At 39.6% G+C, this 25,993-nt stretch overlaps 1 protein-coding gene across 4 annotated transcripts in view; it reads left to right on the top strand.

Moving 5' to 3' along the window:
* The window catches only part of Col24a1 (collagen type XXIV alpha 1 chain), a 261,191-nt gene that overhangs the window by 180,442 nt on the left and 54,756 nt on the right, over window positions 1–25,993 (top strand). For all 4 annotated transcript variants that reach the window (XM_021233967.2, XM_040751646.1, XM_021233968.2 and 1 more), the window contains 10 exons: window positions 1,810–1,863; window positions 3,575–3,682; window positions 8,693–8,746; window positions 9,343–9,396; window positions 10,580–10,636; window positions 13,022–13,075; window positions 15,134–15,187; window positions 15,299–15,352; window positions 21,558–21,611; window positions 22,975–23,082. In XM_021233967.2, the coding sequence (XP_021089626.2) occupies window positions 1,810–1,863; window positions 3,575–3,682; window positions 8,693–8,746; window positions 9,343–9,396; window positions 10,580–10,636; window positions 13,022–13,075; window positions 15,134–15,187; window positions 15,299–15,352; window positions 21,558–21,611; window positions 22,975–23,082 (651 nt within the window). The remainder of the gene's footprint in view (window positions 1–1,809; window positions 1,864–3,574; window positions 3,683–8,692; window positions 8,747–9,342; window positions 9,397–10,579; window positions 10,637–13,021; window positions 13,076–15,133; window positions 15,188–15,298; window positions 15,353–21,557; window positions 21,612–22,974; window positions 23,083–25,993) is intronic.

Raw genomic sequence — 25,993 nt, 5'->3', positions numbered from 1 at the left:
TGGGTAGTGAGCACATGGGCTTTCATTGTTCCGTTTTGTTGTCGAGACGTATATATATATATATATAAATATATGTATGTGTGTGTGTGTATGTATGTATATATATATATATATATTGCATAATATACTTAAAGGGCAGGGTTAGTGAAAACTAACTTTATTGAGCCCTTCATTAGAAACCAATATTTTCTGAGCTTTATGTGCACTGGATCTTAGCAACCTTTCCAAAGGTTTTCTTTTTTAGATCCTTCTTTTACTTACAGAGGAAACAGAGTCCCGAGTCCTACTTTATTTTATGTTTTTACATGTTGGTGTTTATTGCAGTGAATCATTGGTATGGTTCAAGGTGCCTGGTCTCTGTTGCACCATCGTCACTGGGCCTTCACTGGGACTCTTAATAGATGCCCTGTGTTGTGGACACACACACACACACACACACACACACATACACACACGTAAAAATGTAAGAATAAGGGGCTTACTGTGTCACACTGCAGCTTCCATGATGAGATAACCTTTTTTTCCTCTTAAATTTTATTTCATTTTGGTAGGAGAGGGAGGTGGGCGGGATCAGAAGGCATGACATGAAGGACACAAGGAACAAATAAAGACAACATCTAAATTATTTGTGAGTATGCGTGTTTGTGTGGGAATACAATCTAGGTACCCACGGAGGACAGAGGGCTGGGGTCACCAGGAACTGGAGGCAGGCAGTTGTGTGCCACCTTGGGTCCGCTGCAAGAGCAGCGATCATTTTTAATGGCTGAGCAATCTCTCTAACCTCCACCGACCTTTAATAAATGAAGCAACTTGTCAGTGGCTACGTGGCAATAAATAGCCTGAACTAGAAAAGTCCAACAGTTAAAACTCTATGCAGGTTAACCGGCTTCTTTTGGAAAAGTTATTTGTTTGTCTGCAATAAACATGGTGCAGCTGTCATTTCTACCTCTGGATGCAGCTGTGACACAGCAATAGAACATGGGCTCGGTGAGCAAGGCCGGAGTAGTGTTTGCTGGGAAGTGCGGAGCGTGAGTCATTTTCTTGGGCATCCGTTTATTCGTTCAACAAATATTTACCAAGGGCCTGCATAGCACAGTGGTAAACCACCATTTATTTCTTGTCTGCATGAACTTGCCAAGCTTAGGGGGACACAAATTTGAAATTTCCATTTCCATTTCCAGCTAATGAAAAGAAAGCCGTAATTATTACCCATTTTAGGACTAGCAGCCTGACTCACTATAGATTATACTTATTCATTGCTGACACAAAACTCCATATAGTACCCCTCTCTTATTTTAAGGACTCTATTGTGCAAAGCTAAAATATTATTTTAGATTACTATGACTGCCTCTTTTCCTCCCTGCTTTTCCTTTTTCCTTTAATTCTTTTCATCTCCCTAATATTCTTTACTTCAGTGATATTATTAGACTTTCCCTGACCATGCAGATATATTTTATAACTTTGTTCTTTCAACAAAATACTGAGCTAAATGCAGCTCACAAAAAACGTTAATTTGAATGCATTTGGGTCCACTTTCATTTCATTTTTAATCATTTAAGTGGGCATATTCCAAGAAACTCCCTTCCTAAAGCAGTTTAATGCTTATGTTGACCCATGTGTGTGTATACAGTTCATAGCTTATTAACAACTCTGCCTTTTAATCACTGTAACCTTTTAAAATATAGAAATAATAGGGTTGAAAAATAACCTTTATATTTAGTGTTTACTTTAATGATTATTTGATAGACATAGTCAAACTCTTAACTTTTTTCTTTAAACATTTATTTCTTTTTTATATCAAATGATCAGGGACCAGATGGAATTGTGGGAACCCCAGGACAAAGAGGTCGACCAGGGAAAAAGGTAATTTTTTAAAATATATTTTTGCATGAGATTTCTTCTCATGCCCAGAGGTCTACAGAGTAGTAGTGGTATTTGCATTAGACACGAGATGATAAAGACTTATATTAAAGCATCCTTGGTTAGTAACTACTTGGTTTGATAGGAAAGCGTATTGTCTATCATTGTCTCAGGGCAGAGTTTCCCCTTCACAGTTTGGAAAGCCAACCTTTGCTTTCTTTTCTTTTTTTTTCTCTTATTTACCAAAGGGCCACAGACAAGGAAAGATATAACATGAAAACATCATTTTATTTGGGCCATTTGAGAACAATTTTATTGAAATATTTGAAGAACTATGGGATTGCTCTTCTTTCTAGGTTAATTAGGGATAGCTTCTTAATTTGCAAGGTTGATTTTTCTTGCACTTCTCCTGTAACCAAACCAAGGAATCAATAATGTTTTTCATTGTTTACATTTTCTTTTCCAAACAAACAAAGCCCTTGATATATTTGTAAGACCCTAATGTGTCACTCTTACATTATCTTTGTATGCTGTCAGTGACTTGTCTCAATACTGATGAAGTATGGTGACAGTTTTTCCACTGGACTGTGACAGTTGAGCACACAGTTAACTTTCAATCTGTGTTTCCACAGAAGTCCTGTTCTATACCTGAACCATCATTCTCAGTTTTCATCACTAGAATGCTAAGAAAGGCTTTCAGTACCATTTCTATCTGAGAAAATACTCCCCCAATCATGAAATCTCTTTCATGATGCATGACAATGCAACTAATATCAGTATTGGGTTTGGTCCAAATCAACAAACAAACGCACACGCACACACACACACACACACACACACACACACACACACACACACACACACTCCGCAGGAAGCACCAAGAAACCCATAATGTCAGCATTAAAGACAGTGTGGGTCTTAAAAACCAAAAACCAGCACTGCCCTAGAAAAGCGCAGTGAATCCTGTGAGCTGTCAGGAATGCCTCAGGTATCCTGACTGACTGATAGGTTTACTGTCTTTTTCTCACCTTGAGAATTGGTAATAAAGCTGGCTGGTTCTCGTTTTTTGAGAAAAGGAATAAAGAGACGAAGACTGTATCTTGTGAGTGCCTGTCAGAGATAAGGGCTTGTGAGCGTGGCACCAGGTAGCAGGCATATGAGTTTCTGAGGGACACAGTGATGTGGGAAACACAGGGGCTCTTGCAGGCATCTGTGAGCAGATGAGAGATGGTCCTGCGTGTCCAGAGGTGCACTCACTTCCTTCCCGCACGCAGTGTACCTTTGGGATGCTGAAGTTCTCTATAGAAACAGTATCCCATGAGACCTGCTTCCTCACGGTTACAGTGCACACATGCAAAAGAGAGAGACAGATGTGTGTAGCAAAGCATGTTCAAAGCTGGCTGCATGGGATTCATTCCTGCTTGTTTGGTTTAAGAAAAAGAAGACTTTCTAGTCTATATTCAAATTTGTTATTATTTTTCAAATATCATGTGGTAGCAGTTTCTCTAGGACGAGTGTGACGGTGAGCATCTGTAATTCCAACAGTCGGGCAGCAGAAACTACACAGGGAGAGTCTCCCAAACCAAGAGAAACAATAGCGGTCACAGCCATCACAGAATTCTGCTCCCCACCCATCCTCTAGAGGCATTCAAGTACATGATATAGTTAAATAAATTAATACGTTTATTTTCGGTCATGTCAATGTCATCCACAGGGTGACAAAGGACAAATAGGACCCGCGGGAGAAGTTGGACGCCGAGGCTCCCCTGGAAAGGCTGGGGAAAGCGGCCCGAAAGGAGCCAGAGGAACAAGAGGTGCTGTGGTCAGTATTTGATTTCCTTTCAGCACTGACTCACTGTGGATGGAAAAGAACCGTATCCGTGTTCTTAGAGCGTCATCCTTGATTGACTTTACAGAGGATGCAGAGGTTCCGTTGAAAATAATCTACCTCTGTGGGATGGCGGGAATGGCAGGCATTCCACACAGCATTAAACAGCTTAGTGGGTTTTGGACATGAGAAAGGAAAAGGAAAGCTGAAAATGGAAATAAAATATGAAGTGGGGTTTTAGAAATCTGATTTGGACTCCAGCGTTAAGTAGGAAAGTTTATACACTGAGCACTTCAAATCGGGATTTAGCATCTGTCTGAAGCTGCCATCATGTCGGCAAATGGCCTTGAAAATTCAGTGAACATGAGATGTGGTCCCATCCACCGCTGGAACCCACCCTGCTTTAACTGCAGGTTATCTTCCTAAACAGCTGGAAGGAATCTGCCCAGCAGTGATTTCTATCTCATCTTTTGCATGATCTTTGCCTGACATGGGGAGCTCAAGCATGGCACTTCTGAACCTGTGACAGCAAACGTGTGCTGCCGGTGTGTGCTTGACCTACTCAGAAAATGGTAGCGTGAAAGCAAGCTATCTAGAAGATAATCTTCTATTCTGTGAACTTGTTTATAATGTGTGGGTCAGTTAACTTCATCTCCGTTTAAATACCCCATGCCAGGCTTGTCACCAAGGCAAAGAGACCATGGCACAATCTGTTTGCTTTCTCAAGAAAATTTGCCATTACTTACTGACACCTTAGCACCCAGGTCTTAAGTCATTTTATGTCACTATTTCTCTGCCTTTCGCCTACATTTTAAAAACATTATATATAACATGATTTTTTAAATAAACATAAGGATTAATACAGCCCAAATTTTGCCTTTAATGTAAGCTTCTACTTTGGATTTTTTTCTGTAAAGCATTCACCTTAAAAAATTTTAATATATTTTAATTAAAATATAATTATTTCATTTCCTCTCTTCTCTTACCTTCCTGTGTCCTCTTCCTCCAAACACTCCCATGCTCCCAACTCCCTCTCAAATTTATGGACTTCTTCCCTTATTATTGGTACATAAAACTACAGATGCACAAATATACACACACAGCCTGCTGAGACCATTTGCCAAAGCTACAGCCCTATTGTCCATATTTCATATTAGTTCATTTAGTGTTTGATAATCTGATAAATAAGAGTATTTTTGCTTTTATATTTAAATTCCCCCTTGTTATAATTATGTAATATAAGCTCTTTCCTCTGGAAATTTCCTGTTAATTCATACACACACACATATATATATGTGTGTGTGTGTGTGTGTGTATACACATAGATATACATATACATGTACACACTACATATTTCTATTTGGTGAGTAGTTTTTCTTGCTGATTTGCAACCATTACTCCTAAATCTGGAAATGATATAATTTGTCAAAGTTATAAAATAAAATATAAATGATTCCATTTCTGCAAATTATCTATTAATTTGGGGGTCTTTCGGTGAGTAGAACTTTTTAATTTTAATCGTCAAAGTTGTCAATATTTTCCTTTATTTTTTCTGGATTTTATTCTTCATTAGAAATTCTATCTCCACCTAAAGTATGCAAATTTTTCATCCATATATTATCCTAATATATTTATAACGTTGTTTTTAGTTTAAGCCTTGTGGAGATTTTGTTTTGTTTTCTTAGTTATGGAAGATGTTTGTCTCCCCCCACTTATTTTCTTCCTAATTCTGTTATTGAACACTGTATGTATTTTCCACTTTCGGGTAAGGCTACTTTTACTGTAACTAAACCCAGATATTCAGGGGTTTCATCAGACAGTCTGTTTCTGGTCTGAGGCAGCCTGTTCTGTCTACCATGCTGCTGCATCCTCTGAGATCAGTTAGAGCAGACACTCCGTGTGCGTGCTTAGGCGCCTGGCTCTGATGCCCATCTCCCTGTGAGCTTCAGCATCAGCTCCTCGGTTCCTCCCCATACCTGGCTGTCCTGCAAGAACCAGGGGCATCTTTCTCACATTCCCGCTTTCTCCTCTGACGTGTTACACTGACTGGAACTTGGAGAGCAGTAGCTGTCCCTAGTGAGAACGCTTCTGAGGTTTCATGGTTGAGCTTCATTTTCAAAATACGCTTTCTTCCCAGAGAGAAATGTCCTTTCCTTCTTAAATGACACATTGAACAAGGAGATTTTAAATTTTACAACATTTGTTGATATCAGAGTGTCAGTCATCACAGTCTTTGATCCACTTTGCACTTTGTGAGCAGGGAGAAAGATGAGGAATTCTTCCTTCCACATGTAGACACCGAGTTCTCGCCGCACCGTTTGTTTCTCTCTCGTGCTTTCCCGCTGCCCATTTCTCCTGTCTTTGCTTCTTATTTGAAAAATCACCATGCCACATTTGCTCCCACAGTAGGCCGGCTCTTCCGTGTCCTTCCCTTCCCAGGGTGAAGCTCAAGTGATTTGACTGCATTTTAATGAGAGCTTGTGGCTAGATCATTGTGTCTATGGATGCTGCCTGCTTCTCCCTCTAAGCAGAAGTTGGCATCACGGAAGACTCACAAAGATCACACACACACACACACACACACACACACACACACACACCAGACTTAAAAAGAAATATAACCAAGGGACACATCCATCCCAAAAGATGCGTAAATCACAGCAAGAAACACACAGAATATTCGAGAACAAGCCACTCGGACACCTCCAAAACTGCAGAGACCCTCAAAAATTGAACCCAAAGATAATGGAATAGCTGAAATGTCAAAACAAAATTAAAATCTTCTACAAATGTTCAGTGGCCACAGGGAGGCCCCTTTGTTCTTTGTTTAGTAAATACATTTTAATCTACCTCTTTCTGTCTGTCTTGTCTTTATATTGGTGTTTTCTCAGCATCCACTTTGAAACAGCCTGTAGTTCCAGATTTTGTTTTCTTTTCAGGGAGAGCTGTTCTGAAGAATTTCAAATTTAAGTAGATTCCCTTGTAAAGTCTCTTGCTCCTTCCTAACCGTGCCTCATCATGTTAAGAGAATGTAATCTGTGATTCCTGCTTGGAAGAACTTTGTTAAAACTTGGTTTGAGGCCATCATGCACTGAACATTTGTAAAGTATGTGTTGTCTATGGTGTGTGAGCGCAAAATTCCATGTATCTCTGTTATATGAAGCTCATCGGCTGAGCTGCTCAAATCCCTGGCGCTCTCCCATGCTCCCACTGATTTTTGAAGTTGTTACTGGTACACTCTGCCCATCACTTAACTCTTGGTCGGCCCCATGCTGAGCGGATGTATTCTTAGGCACAATCAGGTGCACTTCACACGTTTTATTTCTCCTAGTGGCGGTTCCCATTTACACACTCTTTAAGCCAGCAGCCACCTTCAGTGACGCTGCCTTTCTGGACACAGTTCCCACACTGCCTCGTTTAACCTGTAAGGAAACGCTGCTGCTGTCCGACACCCAGAACAAGCAAGGAAACAGGAAAGGCTTCCTTTCCGGAATTAGTCAAGTTGACTCCACCCAGTCCCTTCGAGCTCTTTATTTTAGAGTTTGAAACGTCTTTGAAACTATTTGCACACCAGAAATAATTTTCTTCATTGCATATGTTCAGACCTAATTTTTGCCTCAAATCACAAAATCTGTGTCCAGAAAGTAGGCTTATCTTCCAGAATTGATTAAATTAAACAAATAAACATCTTCCCGCTTCTCTTTCTCATGTCATTCATTCACCTTAATCCATTCTAATCTTCTTTAAAAGCCTTAGCAATTTTTCTTGTGTTTCTCTCAGTGAGTACTGGGACTGAATCCCTACATTCCAGTATAAAAAAAATCCCTATAACATGTAATGTCTGAATTGTTATTTAAGTTGACTTTTCACAGTTCTTTCTGAAACTGAAATAAGTTCCAATCCAAATATTTCTAAATTTCCTGGTTCATGGTTAATAATTGTAGCATGGACTTTTTTTGTAGCAATATAGCAAACTGTGCATTCTGTGTGAGACACAGTGAAACAGCCTAGTTAGGTGTGATGCCGCACACAGATCCTTACATACGCACGCAGATCCTTACATACGCGCACAGATCCTTACATACGCGCACAGATCCTTACATACGCACACAGATCCTTACATAGGTACACTGCAAACCCACACCTTTTCTGTGCCTACATTTCCTTTCCTCCTCTTCGCTTTGAGACCCAAAGAGGAGACTCCCACATGCAAACTCTTTGATAATATGAGAAATAGGGCATTTTTACTGTCAATGCATCAGCCGTTTTTCACTCAAGTCATCTTTTTAATAGATTAGGAGCATTTCCTGCTCAGTCATTAGCTTATGCGGCTTGATCATCTGTAAAATTCTCATAACAATAATCATATTATGGTAATGTTGCACACGTTGCCGGTATTTCTCGTCTATCAATGTTGGCCTGTATTGAAGCCATGCTCCTGAAAGCATCTGGAATCATCTATGAGGATGGAGCCATTCTGAATTCCAGAGTCACAACATCAAACACTATCAGGTTCCACTTTCTGATACCCAGTGACCACAAACTTTGACAGAAACGAACTGCATTTCCAAAAGCCTTCAAGGGGCCAGCAGCATTCCAATAAGTGAGCGTGTTTTTAAATAGGTACATAACAGAAATGAACCAGAAACATTGTGTGTGGGACTTCTGTAACTCAGAAGAAACACAGACAAAAATTAGGAGTGTTAGCTAGGTGCACGCCTTTAATCCCAGCACTCGGGAGGCAGAGGCAGGCAGATCTCTGTGAGTGCGAGGCCAGCCTGGTCTACAGAGGGAGTTCCAGGTCAGCCTCCAAAACAATACAGAGAAACTCTGTCTCAAAAAATACAAAACAAAACAAAAAAAACCTAGGAATGTCATATTCCTATTTCCCCAGTTATGCTAGGTAGATTTCAAACTGTGAAAATCTTAGGGCAAATGTTTCAATAATAGAAATAAATTCAAACAATCATTTATTTTCTCTCTCATATTTATTTTGATTTCTAGGGTCCATTAGGATTGATGGGGCCTGACGGAGAACCAGGAATACCAGGATACAGAGTAAGCATTTCTGATTTTTAAAATTCCCTATATATTTATGCACAGGCAGAAAAGCATTTTAGCTCACATTATATTCCAAATGCGAAAATTAAAATTCACTTTTCCTTTATTAAAACCTTATTATGAAAACAGCAATGAGATTAGACCCAAAGTCTACACATCTCAATAAACTTCTCTACAGTTAGAATGGCCATTGTGCAGCTTCGCACTGGATTTTATATCCTCACTATCATATATATGTCTATTTATTTATCCACCACCAAAAAAAATGAAAGTTCTAGTAAATTTAAGAAAATAAAGTAAAGGCGGATCTCTGTGAGTTCGAGGCTGGGCTGGACCGACAGCCTCGAAAACAATACAGAGAAATCCTGTCTCGTAAACCCCCCCCCCAAAAAAGTAAAATTAACCCTGTTATTGTAAAGAAGGTTCATTTTCCCTGATAAAGCATTGTGATATGTCTAATTATAAACCTATAAAGTGTATCTTAATTTCTTCTCAAGACACTATAACTATTAATAGTACGGAATTGGTAGCATTAAATAACACGTGTTCATGTGGTCTGGGAACTGTCTCTCTGCTTGTCCCTCTTTTTGTAGGGCCATCAAGGTCAACCAGGACCCTCTGGATTGCCGGGACCCAAAGGAGAAAAGGTGTGTGTGTGTGTGTGTGTGTATGTGTGTGTTGTACTTTTAATTCCAATGTTATCTATTAAATCTGTGATTTCTAATGAATGCATGGAAAATTGCAAGAACCACTTTTGAAACTGGAAAATTTGCAAATTCTAGGAGGACATAGATACCAAGGAACTAAAATTCAAATGAATTATTAAAATATCTTCCATGGATTAATTAAAGATTGAGGTGAGAAAGTGTGTGTGTGAAGGTGCTTTGTGATCCACAGTTTTATAAAAGCAAAATTATTTTTTGACAGGTGAGATGCACTGAATGAAATGGCCACAGCATATAAATATCAACTTGGATTTACATTTCCTAATAAGTTAGGAATAACTATAGCATTACTCAGTTTACGGTTTAATTCAAAGTCTACATGTTGAGAAAAGTTCTAAGATGCAGTCGATGTAATTAAAACAGATTAATACTTCCAAAAACCATATATTGTAACAGGCTTTTTTTTTTTAGGCCACCAACCAACTCCCAAATCATAACACGGAGACTTCTTGTTAGTTATGAATGCTCAGCCTAGCTTAAGTTCATTTGTAATTAACTCTTTTAACTTAAATGAACCTGTTTGTCGTTACCCAACTTTTGCCTCGGGGCTTTTACCTGTATTTCTGTGTGTCCTGCTCTGTGTCTGCTGGCACGTGACTGCCTGGCTGGTCCCGGGCACCTCCCTCGCTTTCCTCCTCATTCTTCCTCTCAAGCCTAGATTTCTCCTCCTACTTATTCTCTCTGCTTGCCAGCCTTGCCTATCCCTCTCCTGCCTGGCTATTGGCTGTTCAGCTTCTTATTAGACCAATCAGGTGCCTTGGGCAGGCAAGGTGAAGCAGCAACACATCTTTTCATAATTAAGCCAATGTAGCAGGAACAAATGTATCACATCCTTATATCATTAAACAAATGCAGCAGAAACAAATGTAACACACCTTGACACAGTTAAACTAATAGGCCACAACATAAACAAATGTAGCATATCTCTGCATAGTTAAATATTCCACAACAATATACAGACTAGGATTGTATATGTAAAATATGATACACTTAAAACTTTAGCTGTAAAGTTTCCACTTCAACTAAAAAAATTAGGAAATAGCAGAGTATTTTTAATGTACTTTCTTACTTTATTTGTACTTAAAAATTGTTATTTTCATTTTAGGGCTACCCAGGAGAAGACAACACAGTCCTAGGACCTCCCGGGCCTCGAGGTGAACCAGTAGGTCTTTTCTAAAATTATTTTGGTACCTTAGGATGAAATGCAATCTGAAGCCTTCAGTGACAATGTTACCTTTCAAAGTTTTATTTGATTAGTTTTATAATGTGCCTTTATAGTAAAGCAGTATTTATCTTCATAACATCTAAATAATGTAAAAATCTTAGATATAAAAAATACATTAGCCAAGAATAGTAGCCAAGATGCATGTTTAAGAAAATTAATTGTGAAATCTAACTTTCAACATTGAATGCATGATAAATTTTTACGGAGATTTCCAAAACAAATATACTTTAGACATTTTAGGTCAAATATTTCTGTAATTATCAAAATCAGATCTGTTTCCGAAGTGCTTTTATAAAAATCTGATCTATATATGTTTATAGTAACTTACACACAGTTGCCAAGTGAAGTGCTTTTATAAAAATCTGATGTATATATGTTTATAGTAACTTACACACAGTTGCCAAGTGAAGTACTTTTATAAAAATCTGATCTATATATGTTTATAGTAACTTACACACGGTTGCCAAGTGATTTGCTAGCGTTTATAACCTGTCAGAGTCAATTGCTTTTCAAGACCGGACATATAGTCTTCAAATTTGACATTTAAAGACAAACTGTAACCGTTGTTTTGACAATTAACTACTAGTGTCGTTTTGATATCTGAATAACTAATTCTATGATAATTAAAACTAAAATAATATGTTAAGGACATATATAAACCTAAGTGAGTGAATAATACTTAGTTCACAGAAATAAGCTTATTGGTTATAGTATCATTTTTCACATAGTATCATTTAAAATAAAGGATGCCAGAAGCATGGCAAATGTATAGTCCTAATATTTTGATCTGGCTCTATGGCTACAGTTGCCATTTATATTTTACTGCAGAAAATAATATAGAAAATTTTTAAATGTTTCAAGTTAAGTTGAGACAGTTCATATAGAGGCAATCTCTTTGTGTAAATATTTGTGCATTTATGAAACATGTTTAAATCTGTCTAAACCACTTAGAGCAGCAGTTATCAACCTGTAGGTCATGACCCCTGCAGGAGGGTCAACCAACCCTTTTGCAGGGGTTGCATATCAGATATCCTGTATATCAGAATTTACATTACAAATCATAATAGCAATATTACAGTTATGAAGTAGCAATGAAAATGATTTTATGGTTGGAATCACCACAACATGAGGAACTGTACTAAAGGGTCACAGCATTAGGAAGGTTGAGAACCACTGACTTAGGGGAAAATAATATAAAATTTGTCTAACAAACAGAAAATATTGTCAAGTGGAGAATACTGGTTTCTAAGACTTGGGAATGTCAATAGAAAACTATAGTATCTGCTAAAGTGTAATAAATACTGTGCACTAAAACTAAAATCAACTCTTGTGGGATTTCCCAGTACACATGAGACAGGCATGGGACTTAAATCAGATACTCAGAATAAGGCAGGAGCAGAGCTTCTCTTTGCATTGTGCCTATTAACTATTCATCTAAGAGTAAGGTGACTTTATCAGTAGTCTATAATAACCACTCTATAAGATCTCCTGCTTTTCCAACTTACCCCAATTTAAATTTCTGTTCACACAGAAGGTTCTAGTGTGTGGTAACTAATACTCTATGTAAATTTTAAAGACTATATTTTGAATGGTTTGTCATATCAAAAAATTCACATAACAAGTATTTTAAAAATAAATCTTATTTTGTTAGGTTAGTTAAGAAGCCTGCAAAGTAAACAAAATTAAGCAAATATTTCACCCATTTAAGATGAAGAAAACTTCGGGGATGGAGAGATGGCTCAGAGGTTAGGAGCACTGGCTGCTCTTCCAGAGGTCCTGAGTTCAACTCCCGCCAGCCATATGGTGACTCACAGCCATCAATAATGACATCTGGTGCTTTCTACTGGCATGCAGGCATACATCAGGCAGAACACGATATACATAATAAATAAATAAATCTTTAAAAAGAAGATGAAGAAAACGTCAAGATTTATATTATATTATACTCAAAAAATTCAAGGTTTTATTAGATATTATTTCAAAATTTTTCATAGCAGAATCATTATGAGACTGTATTCATATAAGTCTGTTTAGCAGCAAACCTCAGAATAATTATATCTGTGTTGTAACTTATTACATTAGTTCTAATAACTCAATATAAAAGTTTTGAAATCACATGGCAGCTGTATATAAATTATTAAGTTAATTGATCAAGGTTTTAATTTTTAGCACTTTTGATATCATTTAAAATCCAACCATCTTCAGTTCTATAGCAGACTTAAAGAATTTTCTATACCTTAATCCTTATATTTTTGGCACCTTAACTGTAGCATCTGGGATCACAGCCATGAAAATGACTGTCTTTGTGTGTGCTCTCTGTAGGGCCCAGTGGGGGATCAAGGAGAGAGAGGAGAGCATGGTGAAGAAGGCTATAAGGTAATCACTGGGAGCTACCCACCTGGCTTCTAAATTTGAGTAGACCTTCCCTGAAACTGTGCTCAGTTTCAGACAAAAGCAAACACACTGAAATAATCAGCCATGCATTCTGGTTTTGACCCAGAGGACACCTAGCTCTTCCTGCTAGTTAGTACTGGATTCTTCCCACTATTGTTTTTTTCTCATCAGAGTGGTGTCAACTGGAGGCTTATCACCAGGGAGGCTTTTCTTAACTACCCTCCTTAAACAGATCTAGAACTGTTTTGCTTGTTCTACCTAAAGTAGATCTATAGCTAACACTTTATCATGCATCCTCATTTCTATCATGGTACTCAAATGTTACATTACCTTATCACTTTTTATTCGGTTTTGTTTTCTTTATTATCAGTCTTCACCCACCAAAATGTCAGGTCTAGGAGACTAAGAATCTTTTCTGTCCTTTTCATTACAGAGTCCCAATTGCTAGGTTGCAGAATCCCTGGTAGCTAGTAGAAACCCCATAAACTTTTATTGAAGAAATAGATTGATAACATCATAACACCATGACTTAGGTTAGTCCTTAGTCTCCATTTCTTTGACTAAGATTCACATAACTTACTCAAACTTATTTTAGACTCATGTTTCTGCTGACAATGTTTGATGCTCTTGTCTGCCATCTCTTGTCTCTTGTTTACAATGTTAATTTCCCTGTCGCTTTAGTCTTATTTCTTTGCTCACCAGATCCTCTCCTGCTCCCAGCTTTGCATAACCCTGGCTTCCAGAGACTCTATCTGCCATCTATAACTTGTCTCTAACTTTCCTCTCGTCTGACTCAAACAGCAACCTTGCCCTTTGCAACCCTATAATATTGCTTATAGGCCACTCAACACACTTTACTGTCTTTTGTTATTATATTTTTGCTAGTTGTTTTTTAAATTACATGGTGCCTTGGCTCCCCAATTATAATCTAAGTTTGTTCTATCTTGCATAGTGTTTAGTTGGAAGCCCTATGCATAATTTGCTCTTAATAATGAACTAGTGGACTACTTGACTCAATGCATCTCTGTCTCAAGGTTGATGCTCTTGATCACTACTGAAAGGCAGACTTAGATTAGACAAGTTGATTGGGCAAGCAAGTAGACAGACAATTGCCGCAATTAAACCAATCTTCTCAAGATGTCTTTTGTCTGAATTATTTCAGTAGCTCTCTAACTAGATTCCCTGTCCCCAGCCATAGTCCTCTCAAATCCGCTTACCAGTTATGTCACCAACAAGCAACTTCATAGAGTCCAAAGAGATACTTGGTGATTATTCCGTCACTGTGGAAAGGTCTCCCCACTACAACAAGCCAAGGAGGCAGCAAAGTTGTGGCTCACTATCATCATCCTGAGCTTTGTAACTGGTTCACATTGGGGATCTTAGCTAGGGTCTCTACTGCTGTGGAGAAGCACCACAAACACCAAAACGCTTACCAAGAAAACATTTAATTGAGTTGGTGGCTTACAGTTTCAGAGGTTCAGCCCATTATCCTCATAACAGTAACAGGAAACATGACAGCATCCAGGCAGACATGGTACTGGTGACATCTTGACCATAAGGCAGCAGAAAGTTGACTGACAGTCCCACTGAGGGAAGCTTGAGCAAGAGAGACCCCCAAAGCCCACCCCATAGTGGCACACTTCCTCCAACAAGGCCACACCCACTCCAACAGAGCCACACCTAATAGTGCCACTCCCTTTGGGGGCCATTTTCTTCCAAACCACAACATGTGGTTTGACTATAAAGACTCCTTTTCCAAATAACACCACATTTACAGGCTTCAAAGATCAGGCACCATCCCAGCCCTCTATTCAATCCTCTGCATTAACTCACATTTTAAAACAAAACCAAAACATAGCATATTTTTCTAACATAATATACCAGATTCATCAAAATATCCCTCAACTATAGGGATCCTGCTTCAAAGAAAAGTCTATATCTAAGTTAAGTTCTAGAATTCTCTACTTCCATTTTAAGTGATAAAAGTCTAGGTCACATGACTGAGCTCACTTGAATTAATTAAATCTTTTCTATCCCCAGGGCCATATGGGTGTGCCAGGACTCCGAGGGGCCACTGGACAACAAGGGCCCCCAGTATGTTGCGAAAGTATTCTCTAATTTCAGCATTGTTTTTTAAAAATCACATTAATATAGCAGACGTCTTCTTTGCTTTACATGAGATTTCTCTCTTGGCTCCTATTAAAGGGTGAACCCGGCGACCAGGGCAGACCAGGACTGAAAGGAGAGAAAGGAGCTGAAGTAAGTGAGACTTGTTTGAGGGAATGTCAAGTTGATTGTTGGCTTAGGAAAGTGGGCACAAGAGAGATTGCTGCTTATTATAATCCAAGTAGCCATTCACTCTCCGGAGTGCAGATCACCGTAAGCCTCTGGGGGAGGGTTAAGGGGCCACATGTCAGACTTTGTGCTAAACCATGACTGAATGACTCATATCTTTTGACTAGAATCTAAATTCCACTTTACCTATCTTGACCTTGTAAAAATCACCTAAGGATATCCCCTAAGGTAGTCTGTTACTGAGGTTTCAAACGGAAGTACCAGCACTGTAGAGTGAAAACCTATCAGTCATATAGACCCGGTTGTAGAAGTTATTAATAAGGAAAACTATTGAAGAATTGCTCAAGAAAGGTAATGAAAACTGTGTTCATAACAGTCACAATCAGTATAGAGTTCTCCACAATGATATGAGGTTTTAGAGTCAGACGGAAATTAGGTTTAATTCTGAATATAGGACCAGCTGATGAAAATTCATAGGCAAGGGGCATGGTAATGTGTAGTAGGAATAACTAAAGCCCAGAAACAGATATTGGGCTTCAAGCTTCAAGCTAAAGATCAGAAAAGCAAAGCAGCCCAAGCCAGTACCTCTTACCTCTACCCAGGCTGAAGCAATCCTGCCCTGTACATGACCGGAGACTAATTGCCTGAACATGGCTGGAGACCAAAATGCCCTAAACTGAATATCTGCTCCTATCTTGCATACGTCAAGCACTGTTATTAAAGGCATGGGATCCCAAGTGCTGAGATCACCTTTGTGCGAGCTGTTTCTCTTTTAGACTGGATCAATTTCATGTAGCTCAGTGTGGCCTTGGATTAACAGAGGTCCAACTGCTTGTCTCTCGAGTCTTGGGACTAAAGGTGTGCACCACCACTGCCTGGCCCTACGGCTAGCTGGTATGACTGCTGGGATTAAAGGTGTGTGTTACCACTGCCTGGCCCTACGGCTTATGGCTAGCTTTGCATTCTGAACCCTCAAGCAAACTTTAATAAATCATAAATAATACATCACCACAGTAAGGATCAGTGGATGGACAACATTAGGAGTAAGGGAGACTCCAGATAAGCAGACCAGCGGCAGTCCTGATGTGCACAGGCCAAGGTGATCAGACATCACGTGGGAGTGGCCAGTGAGGAATCAGAGGGATCGGAGATCAGGGCGTGGCAGGCCCAGGGTAGGGGGCCTGACTGAGGTTCATCCAAGTGAAGAATCTATCTGATAGGAAAGATGCAAAAATAGCCATTTGGTGGTATACCATAGACTCAACAGTTGATACGGGAGATTGTTTCCCGTAACACAAATCATGTATTTATTATCAAGCAAGTGACAATTCTGTTGGTTCACTAAATTTAGACTCCTCCCAGACAGGCCTGGCCTCAAGCATCCGCAGCAGGAGTTTCATTTGCACCATCAATCCATGACTGTCTTGCTTCTCACGTGTTCCTGACTCAGGGATAAAGAATCTTGTTTCTAGTGGTAGGGATTGGACCCAGGGCCTTGGACACTCTAAGAAAGTACTCTGCCACTAAGCTATACTGCTGGCCGCTAAAATTCAGTACTTAAGAAAACGTACTGTAGCTTAATTTTAAATTTTATAGACATGGGTAGAAAAATATTTGTGGATTTATGTTTCTTCTAATTTTTTAAAGGTTTCTTTCCAGCTGGCAGAGTTAACTTGTAAAATGAAGTTGTCTCAGATATGGTGAATAGAGATGTTCAGATGTTGTTCAGTCACATAGAAGCCTTGCTAAGTACTCAGGTTATGTATGTGGTAGTGTCACATTTGAGTCCTTAATAAAAAAAAAAAGAATTAAGCATTAGGGATACAGCTCTGTCAGTGCATTACTGGGCTTGCAAGCATGAGGACCTGAGTTGGATTCCCCAGAACCCATACTTTAAAGTCCAGGCATGTGCAAAATATGCTGAGAAGCGGGCACAGGTGGATCCATTAGCAAGTGACAGGTCAGTGGGAGGAGAGATGGCTACAATCACTCTTGTTGAGGACCTAGGTTCTCATCACCCCACTGGGAACTTCACAACCACCTGTAAGACCAGCTTCCTGGGATCAAACGCCCTCTTCATCCCACCACGGACACATACATCCACACAGATAATTTAAAAGTGAAATACACATGCGCATAATAATAGAATGAAACAAATATGTTTTTTATAAGTGAGCAGAGCCTGAAGAACAATGCCCAAAGTTATCCTCTAGCTTCTACATGCATGTGCTCATACAAATACACATGGACCTGCACACACATGTGCACTCACATAAAAAATAAAGAATGATTAATAACTAGTTGGTGAATTATAAAGTGGCCTGCATGAAGAAAGCATAAGGCAGAGAAACATGATAGCCTTCACTTTCACTTAAAAATGTATACGATGGGAGAAGTTATGGACCAAGCTATTAAGCTCATAGAACAAGTCCACCCAAGAATGTGGATGCATGTCCAGATTTTATCCTAAAGTGCCTAATGCTTTCTAATTTAAACTTTCATGTTTATCAGGTTTTCTTTTTCTGCTTTGACATATCTCTTGAAAAAGAGACTTTCTGGTTCTTATTAGGATCTGTTAAAATGATAGCAATGAAAATCAAATTCTCTTGTGGGGAAACTGTCTTTCCAGTGAGCTGGTGAACTGTCCCTATGCGCTGGAGCCAAGAAGAGCTGAGCCCATGCTTGACTTCTGCATGATGGGATGTACTGGCCCATGAAGTCCAATGGCACAGTTTAGGGCCTCATAGAGTTTATGCTAGCATTAATTGCTACAAGGATAACCACTGATTATGTGTTATTCATTAAGGACTCCTTTGGTGGCCAGATGTGTCCTGTCCAATTGCTGTCGTCTTGTTTTTGCAAAGCTTTAAGTTTACTTTTTAGAGTTTGAAATGGCCCCTTAAAGTCATCTGGATGGTGAACTTGTTTGCAAAATGAAGAAATTTAAATCCTGGAGAGATGATGCATTACCTAAGATCACAGAACTAATTAGCAAGAGAGCCAGAAACAACTTAATTTCCTGAGTCTCATTAGTATACGCAAGCTATTGCTTTGAAATCTCTTGTTAATTATGAATTTTTAATAAATTAAAATACACTTAATCCTAACTGACTAATGAGTTCATTCACTGAGCATGTGAGAGTGGGTTCCCCCAGAAAGAAGTGAGAGGGACAAAAGCCAACACATCCTACAAAGATTCCCATCATACAAATGTACACGGAAGTTCCTACAGCCTCAGAGCCTAGGACTACAGCCAAAGCCTCCTTTTCCTCTCAACACAGAACCTCTAGGTTTTAGTGAATGCCATTTTCTTGGTTAAAGGAGAAGAGAGGGAGAGTAGTTCTTGCAAGTTCTGCGTTTGTGTCTCTTTCTAAAGTTAGACCACTCAACGGCAATTGGAGCTAGCCTAGTGTGGTGGTAACTACCCTTGAGATGTCTTCAAAAGCAACAAAGTCAAAAGCAAAACAACAACGTTTCAATTAACAGAGAACCTTACAATGTCCTTTGTCACAAGAACTAGATCACCTCTAGTCAGAGAACCAGTGGAATGCTCATGAACGAAGGCTTCCGGAATGGTTCCATAGTGGCCGTTAGGTCTATTTTTTCAATACTGTTCAAGCAACAGGAAACGTGTACCCTGAAAAGACTTGCTACCAAGTCATTTGCCTTTCTATTTAAGGACATCCCATCCGTGGATGTAAGAAGGACTTACATTTAAATGAAATCAAATGAGGAGTAAGTTAAGTCTGACATCACAGAATACATCTGCTTTTATAACATTTGCATTTGGGGGGCTGTTGGAATGTGACTGTTTCCCTTCTTATGGCAATGGCCCAGTTACCCATCCAGTGAGAGCTTACACAGCCGCGTGAGTCCTTGACCTTAGACCATGTGTAACTTTTACTGCACAGACTACGCTGTGAGAGAGGAGTGTTTAAAATGCTGAGCTCTTAGTTGACTTAAAGAACAGGTGGTGCAGGTTCTGAGACATTTCAATATATAAATTCTCAAAATAAAATATAATACAGTACAAGAATCACTTTGTCCAGGCTTCTAGACCTAAGTACCAAGGGATATGTCACTTATACGTCACATGGTTTCATTTTGGAGGCTGAGTGTAAGGTCAGAATGGCCGCATGGTCAGGTTCTAGTAAGAGTGCATGCACCTCTGTGTTACAGGACTCCAGCTCCTAACTGTATCCTCACTAAGAGAAAAGGGACCAGACAGCTCTCTGGGGTATCCTTTAGAAGAGCACTAATCCCTTCCAAGGCCCTCACTCTCGAAACCTCATCACCTCCCAGAGGACCAACTTTTGCCCTTCATCATTAGGTCAGAAAATCAACGTGTGAGTTTGGAGAGCACACAAACATTTTGTCTATAACAAGAGCAACGTTCTGCATGTCTTGAAACCCTCAATACAAGACCGTGTGGCCTCTCTAGGTCCTCTGTGTTCTTTCAGCTACAGTGACAATAGCTAATCTAAATGATCCAAGACAGAGGCCAGATTCTTGGTATTTGTTTAATACTTACTTGTCAATGGGTGGATATTGCCATGACTACCCCCCAAAATTAGTAAAATGACCTTTTAAAATGTCTCTCATATTCATAAAATTCCCTTAGTGTTGTGCTATTAATAACTGCTTTTAATGCCCATCCAAGTCTAAAGAACATTCTAGCTGTGATAAGCCTTTAGATGTAGCCCTCAGAGCCCAGCATTTAACTTCTGAAATAATCCCAACCCAAGGATTATCTTCAGGTGTAATTGACTATAATAGTGCCTGAATCTTCCCATTTGTATTTTGTTATGTAAATGTGTGAAGCTCGTACAGGAAAGTATGCTGGAAGTAGAAATTTATTTGCATTCCTTATAATAGAACTTAACATCCATCCTGAATGTCTTCTCATGTAGTGGTAGACAGCTAACTGTTGGGAATTTAACTGGTTAACTGCCTCTAACTCCTCTAAAATACTCAAACATGCCACATTTGACATACAGTGTTTCCCACATGCTTTTTGCCCTAAACACAGCAGTAGCATTCTGGGTTGCCATGGTCAGGAAAGGTAGTAAGCGGGTGACTTTACTCCAGGCTTCCTTCACAAATCCACCAAAATGCACATTATCCTTTTTGGTCCCCAACTGCCATAACTCTACTATGCTGGCCCACCTGGGGTCAGAAGTTATTTAAGCCATGCTTGCATAGGTAGCTTTCTGAGTCTGGGATTACTCGGTGCCTAGCACCAAGCCCAGCTGAACAGTTGGACGTTCTGTCTCTTACAGTAGGTGCCTTTTCCCTCCATGGCAACATGCACTGTATCTTTTCAAAATTTGAGGCCATCTTCAAAGGTGTAACATCCGAAATGATTATTTGTGTGTATGCCATTAAACTGTATCTTCAGCGTGCTAGCCTTAAGAGTTTACCATCCTAGGCTAAAACAATCCAGCCAGCAGTAACTTCAAATGATCTCTGAGAAGCATGTCTGGTAATGACACGATCCTTTTCCTTATTTGTGTACCAGGTCACTGTGTTCCATGTTTTTCATCTGAAAATAATTTGGGGATATCATCAGAACAATGGAATGATTTGCAAGGATACAGTCTCTGACTATCCTGGCAGACCCATTACTGTTGAATCAATTATGACTTAAAACATCTCACACATGGAAAAACAAACAGTCCTTGGAAAATAAATACCTGGCTTTTTTCTATTTGTAAGTGTGTTCTTTGTGCTTCCGTGGAAGCAAATTTTGGCTATTGGTTCACATCCATCACCTCACAGTGTCTTGTGACCAAGGACTTTGCCTCTAAATTCCTAGCATGTAGCAGATGCCATGATACATGATACTCTGAATTTAGCCATGTTTAAAAGGAGGCATAAACCCTGTGTAAAAACGAGGGCATTCACAAAACAGTGCCCCTTTAGAACTGTGATTTGAACTTTTAAAACCGAACTCAGGGCCAAAAGAAAATTCCTCAGTGATCTATTCAAATTCTCCCATTTTTCCGTGATGGAAGTGGTCCCTCCACCCCAGGGAGAGTTAAATGGCCATTCCAGTGCTAGGCAGCTAGTTAAGAGTGCTTCTGTGCCGTTCAAGCCTCAGCGTTCCTCCCCGTGGTTTGTTTAAGTCAGTTTATTTCTATATATTGACAACTGTGTTTTCCATTTCCAGGGTCCTAAGGGGAAAAAGGGAGTTCCTGGTCCTTCTGGAAAACCTGGCGTTCCTGTAAGTAACAGACCTCTTTTATCTTTCTTGTTTTTCTAAACAGAATTGACAACTTTAGCAAGCAGAATAGTTTGGGGCCAGTTATGTCATGTTGGATAAATCAGACTGTCTTGAAAAAAATTCAAACCCATGCTGGAACACAGAGGGAACAAAATATGACCACTAACTCAAAACCAAACTTGCTGTTTAAATCTAAGTCCCTGCAAGTGAAGGATGCTATTTTCCCGTGTTATGGAGCCCTCCCTGCGGACTCTTACTTCTGTCTCTTGGTGAACCACTGTAAACAGGGAGCTGGAAACCTGACCAAGTGAGTGGTAAGGAAGGTCAGAGTCAAGTATAATTAAAAAGACATGAGCTGGGTTTAATTGGAGGACTCAGCAAGTCTTGGGGAGAAAAGCAGTCCTTTGCCCCAGAATAAATATTAATTTTACCTGAGCATCGGTGTCCTCCCCGAGCTGGGTAGGTGTGTGCTGGCTGGTTAGTTAGCAAAGAGAATGCTTATGATGCTGCCCAGAAAGAGTTACATGCCTGCTTCCACCAGTCTGCATTGGGACAAAAGGAAGAAACAAGATAAGTTGCGAGCACGTTCATGTCATAGAAATCGGTTGTGCAGGGCAAGGCAGTGGTGGTGCACGCCTTTACTCCCAGCACTCGGGAGGCAGAGGCAGGCGGTTCTCTCTGAGATAAGAGGCCAGCCTGGTCTACAGAGCGAGTTCCAGGACAGCCAGAGAGCTGTTGCACAGAGAAACCCTGTCTTGAAAAACAAACAAATAAAAACAAAACAAAATTTTTTAAAAAACCATTCATTCAAGAGTGGAAACAAGATATTCAGGTCTATTGTCAGCCATCTGATTATCTGGCTCAGGGGGAAACAAAGCAACACAATCTTTATTCTTGGGGAGAACATGATTCGAGGTGCTTCAGAAAAGACTGACGCCTGCATCTCAAGCTCTCCAGGGTCCATGTCTCATCTTCTTTGGACAGATAGAGAAAGATGGACTGACAGCGAGAAATGTCAGGGAATCCTCTGAGGCTCAAGAAGTTACACAATGAACTCCTGAGTCACTTTTATTTTTATTTAGAGGGCATTTTCTAGGATATTTGGAATGGAACTAAGGCCTTATAGATGTGAGGCAAATATTCTGCTACGGAGTTATAGCCCTAGATCTGTTTAGGGGACATTGTAAGGCATCTCTTTTATGGACACAAATACTAAGTCATTTAAGAGTAGAGGAAAGTTTTTGTTTAAGGCAAGGTCCAGAAGTATGTAACCTTTTCTACACCAGGGAACATCATCTGCCCAATGTGTCTGCATCATCTGCCCAATATATCTCTGTAATCAAAATAATTTTCAATTACCAAGGGACTTCCAGGCCCTCCCGGGCCAAAAGGCTTACAAGGATATCACGGAGTAGACGGCCTGTCAGGAGAACCTGGGAAGCCTGGGCTACTGGGAAAACAAGGACTTCCTGTGAGTAGTGTGGATGCATCTATGCTCCCGATTTCCTGTGCACTGATGTCTTTTTGAGGACTGTGGGGATTGGGCTAACCTTCCTCAGTTTGGGTATGAGCTCAGATTAAGTCAATCTCTAGTAGTTACTTTGGATATTTTATGCCTAGTAATCCATAGTAACAATTTATATATTTTTGTTCATGTGAAAACTTAAAGGTAAATAAAGTAGAAGCTCCATTCTGTGGCTCCATAACCAGGCTATGTTGTGCATTCATCAAATGTCCTCAGCCGTCTTTGGAACATTTCGGTCTTGGCGGTACCTCAAGTAGGTTCTGCCCAGAATAATTTCCCCTTTGCTTTTAAAGCCCTAGTATTTTCAAGAATTGCATGGATATTTGCTGTGTTCATTTAAGGGTGACACAATGATTCAAATTTATTCTTGTTTTAAATGCAAATTTCTAGCTTATTCTATCATAAAATTTAAAGTCATATGTTTTGAAGAATTATTTTTAATAGTGTGTCTGTGTGTGTCTGTGTGTGTGTCTGTGTGTGAGTATATGATCATGGGTGCAGGTACCTGAAGAAACCAGAAGAAGGCGTCAGATTTTCTGGAGCTAAAGTTACAGGAGGTTGTAAGTGGCCTGATGCAGCTGCTGGGAATGTCTACAAGAGCAGCAAGCATTTTTTAACTGCTGAGCCATCTCTCCAGCTCCCCAAACCATGTCTTTGTCTTCACTTAACCATGTTCTCTTTTTGTTTTATAAGTATCCGCCTAATCCAGAAATGTTTGTCATCTTAGGTTGTATTTTCACTTAACACATTAGAATAATTAGCTGTCTTCTTCCAATAACCCAGTAAAATTGAGCTGTTTAAGTTTCTACTATTTGGATATAACTATCCATTGATTTGTTCCTCTTTTCTTATTCAAATTTGGCAAGGCAATGTGCAATAAACTCAAGCCCATATTGATATTCTTCTTTCACTATGGTGAGTTACCTCATATATTTAAAAACAAAAAGAAACTGAAACTATTATCTATCTGAGTATCTGAGTATTTGAGAAATAAATACATACTCAGGTTCTGTCTGGAAAAAATGAATGTTTTTAAACAGTTTTTTTAAAAACACAGTTTCTATTAATTTTGGAGGAACCGCATCAGAACATCAGGTTAAGACCTACACAGGTGTTACATCCAAGGTGACTATTTAATTAAAATAAATATTTATATACTTCTGACAGCAGTTATCTGGTTAAAGAGGACTTTCTTTTTCCATCTCTTCCGTCTTCCTCCTCCTTTTTCCTCTCTCCTCTAACACAGTCTTGCTGTGTAGCCTGGGTTGCCCTCACACTCAACCAGCCTTTTGCTTCAGTCTCCCAGGCACTGGAATATAACGAGGCATTATGGGCATATGACACCACACCCAGCACACAAGAGGACTTTCATCTGAGATTCCAGTCTGAACGAGAACTTGTACACTGTGCCTTCAGCTTTGCCCTCGGAAGGCTGTGGTTTTGCTCTCTCCAGTGCTCAGTCACATAGTGATTGACCAGAAGTCCCTGTGAACAAACTCTGGGGATGAGCCACAGAACACATTGCTCACCGTACTGTGGGGTTTTCCTCCAGGAGGACCTTCTTTACCTCAGGGGATTCTGGTCTGGGAATTGACTCTTAGTTCAGCACATATCCCTATGTATCCCTAAGACCTGCAAGTTTTCCAGTTTAACACTAAAATATTCTAGTAAGCCATGGCAGATTTGGTTGGTTCTGTGAGTTCCTATGTTAAGTCAAACATTGCACAGATCTGTACAGATCACATCATTCTGATTCCACAAAGCCATGGCTCTGTGCAATTGCTGCTTCTGCCTCTTCTCTGATGGTGGATTACTATCCTGAGTTCTACTGTTAAGGCATTCCAAAACTCCCATTTAAAACAGACACAATTCGAGTGTGTTTCTGAACACCTTGGTAAAGAATGTTCTCTGGACCCTTCCAATGGAACAGTGACCAATTCCAATTCCATATAATAAATGCATCTCCTTGCTTCTGTCTACCCCAGCCTCTGAAACCTGCTACATAATACAGTAGGGAGACTGCTGTGCTCAACCTCATCGACTGTAGGTCACAATTGAATCTGGGCTTCAAATTGCAAATCCACCAAATATTAGTATTGCTCTCAGGAGCCTGTGTGTCCTTACTCATGTTCTGCATACTAATTAGTTTTATTGTATAACTAAGAACAACCTATCTGAAAGCTGTAGTCTAGTATGGCTAAAAATATTTTCAGGTAATTTTCTATTGTGATTTTATTGGATTTTCGGGTAGATGGTGTCTTCAAATACTGGTAGACTTGCCTCGTACTCATTTCTTATCTGATCTCTATGGTACCCTTTGTGCTGTGTTTCGAAGCATCAGGAATAGCAGGAAATGGCTGCTCTCATAGAGGTTGTGCACCTTGTTTCTCCACCTGAAGCATCTCCATCTTCGGTCCATCCCCCTTGTCCTGCAGTATCCTTTCCCCTCCCCCTTTCCTGGTTCCCATAGATATCTTTGTTTTCTTCTCCTGACTCTAAAGTTACCTGTCTTTGCCTATTGCTCCCGTGGCAGTAATAGTGAACTTAATAATCAAGCATATCTGTATTTAATCTGTGCTCTATTTATTATATCACTGTCTGTAGCTCCCCTGAAACACAAGAGGTGAAATGTATCTCAAGTTGTTTGCTTCTATAAGTACCTACCCTTCAGCGCTTCTTCATAGTGCCTCAAATTTTGACTATTCGATATTACACTCTTGCTTTCTGTTTGTATTCTCTTTCTTTCACACATTTTTAATTAAACTATCGAATCATCAATATTTTCAGTATCCTTTCTAATAAAACCTTCTGACTTTGTAAGGCAGCCTGCCGACCTCTTAAATGATAGCAGATATCA

This window comes from Mesocricetus auratus, unplaced genomic scaffold (assembly GCF_017639785.1).
Source record: "Mesocricetus auratus isolate SY011 unplaced genomic scaffold, BCM_Maur_2.0 Super-Scaffold_100009, whole genome shotgun sequence".
Classification (NCBI taxonomy): Eukaryota; Metazoa; Chordata; class Mammalia; order Rodentia; family Cricetidae; genus Mesocricetus; species Mesocricetus auratus.
The sequence above is the reverse complement of the archived record's forward strand: the minus strand, read 5'-3'. Positions and strand labels throughout refer to the sequence as shown.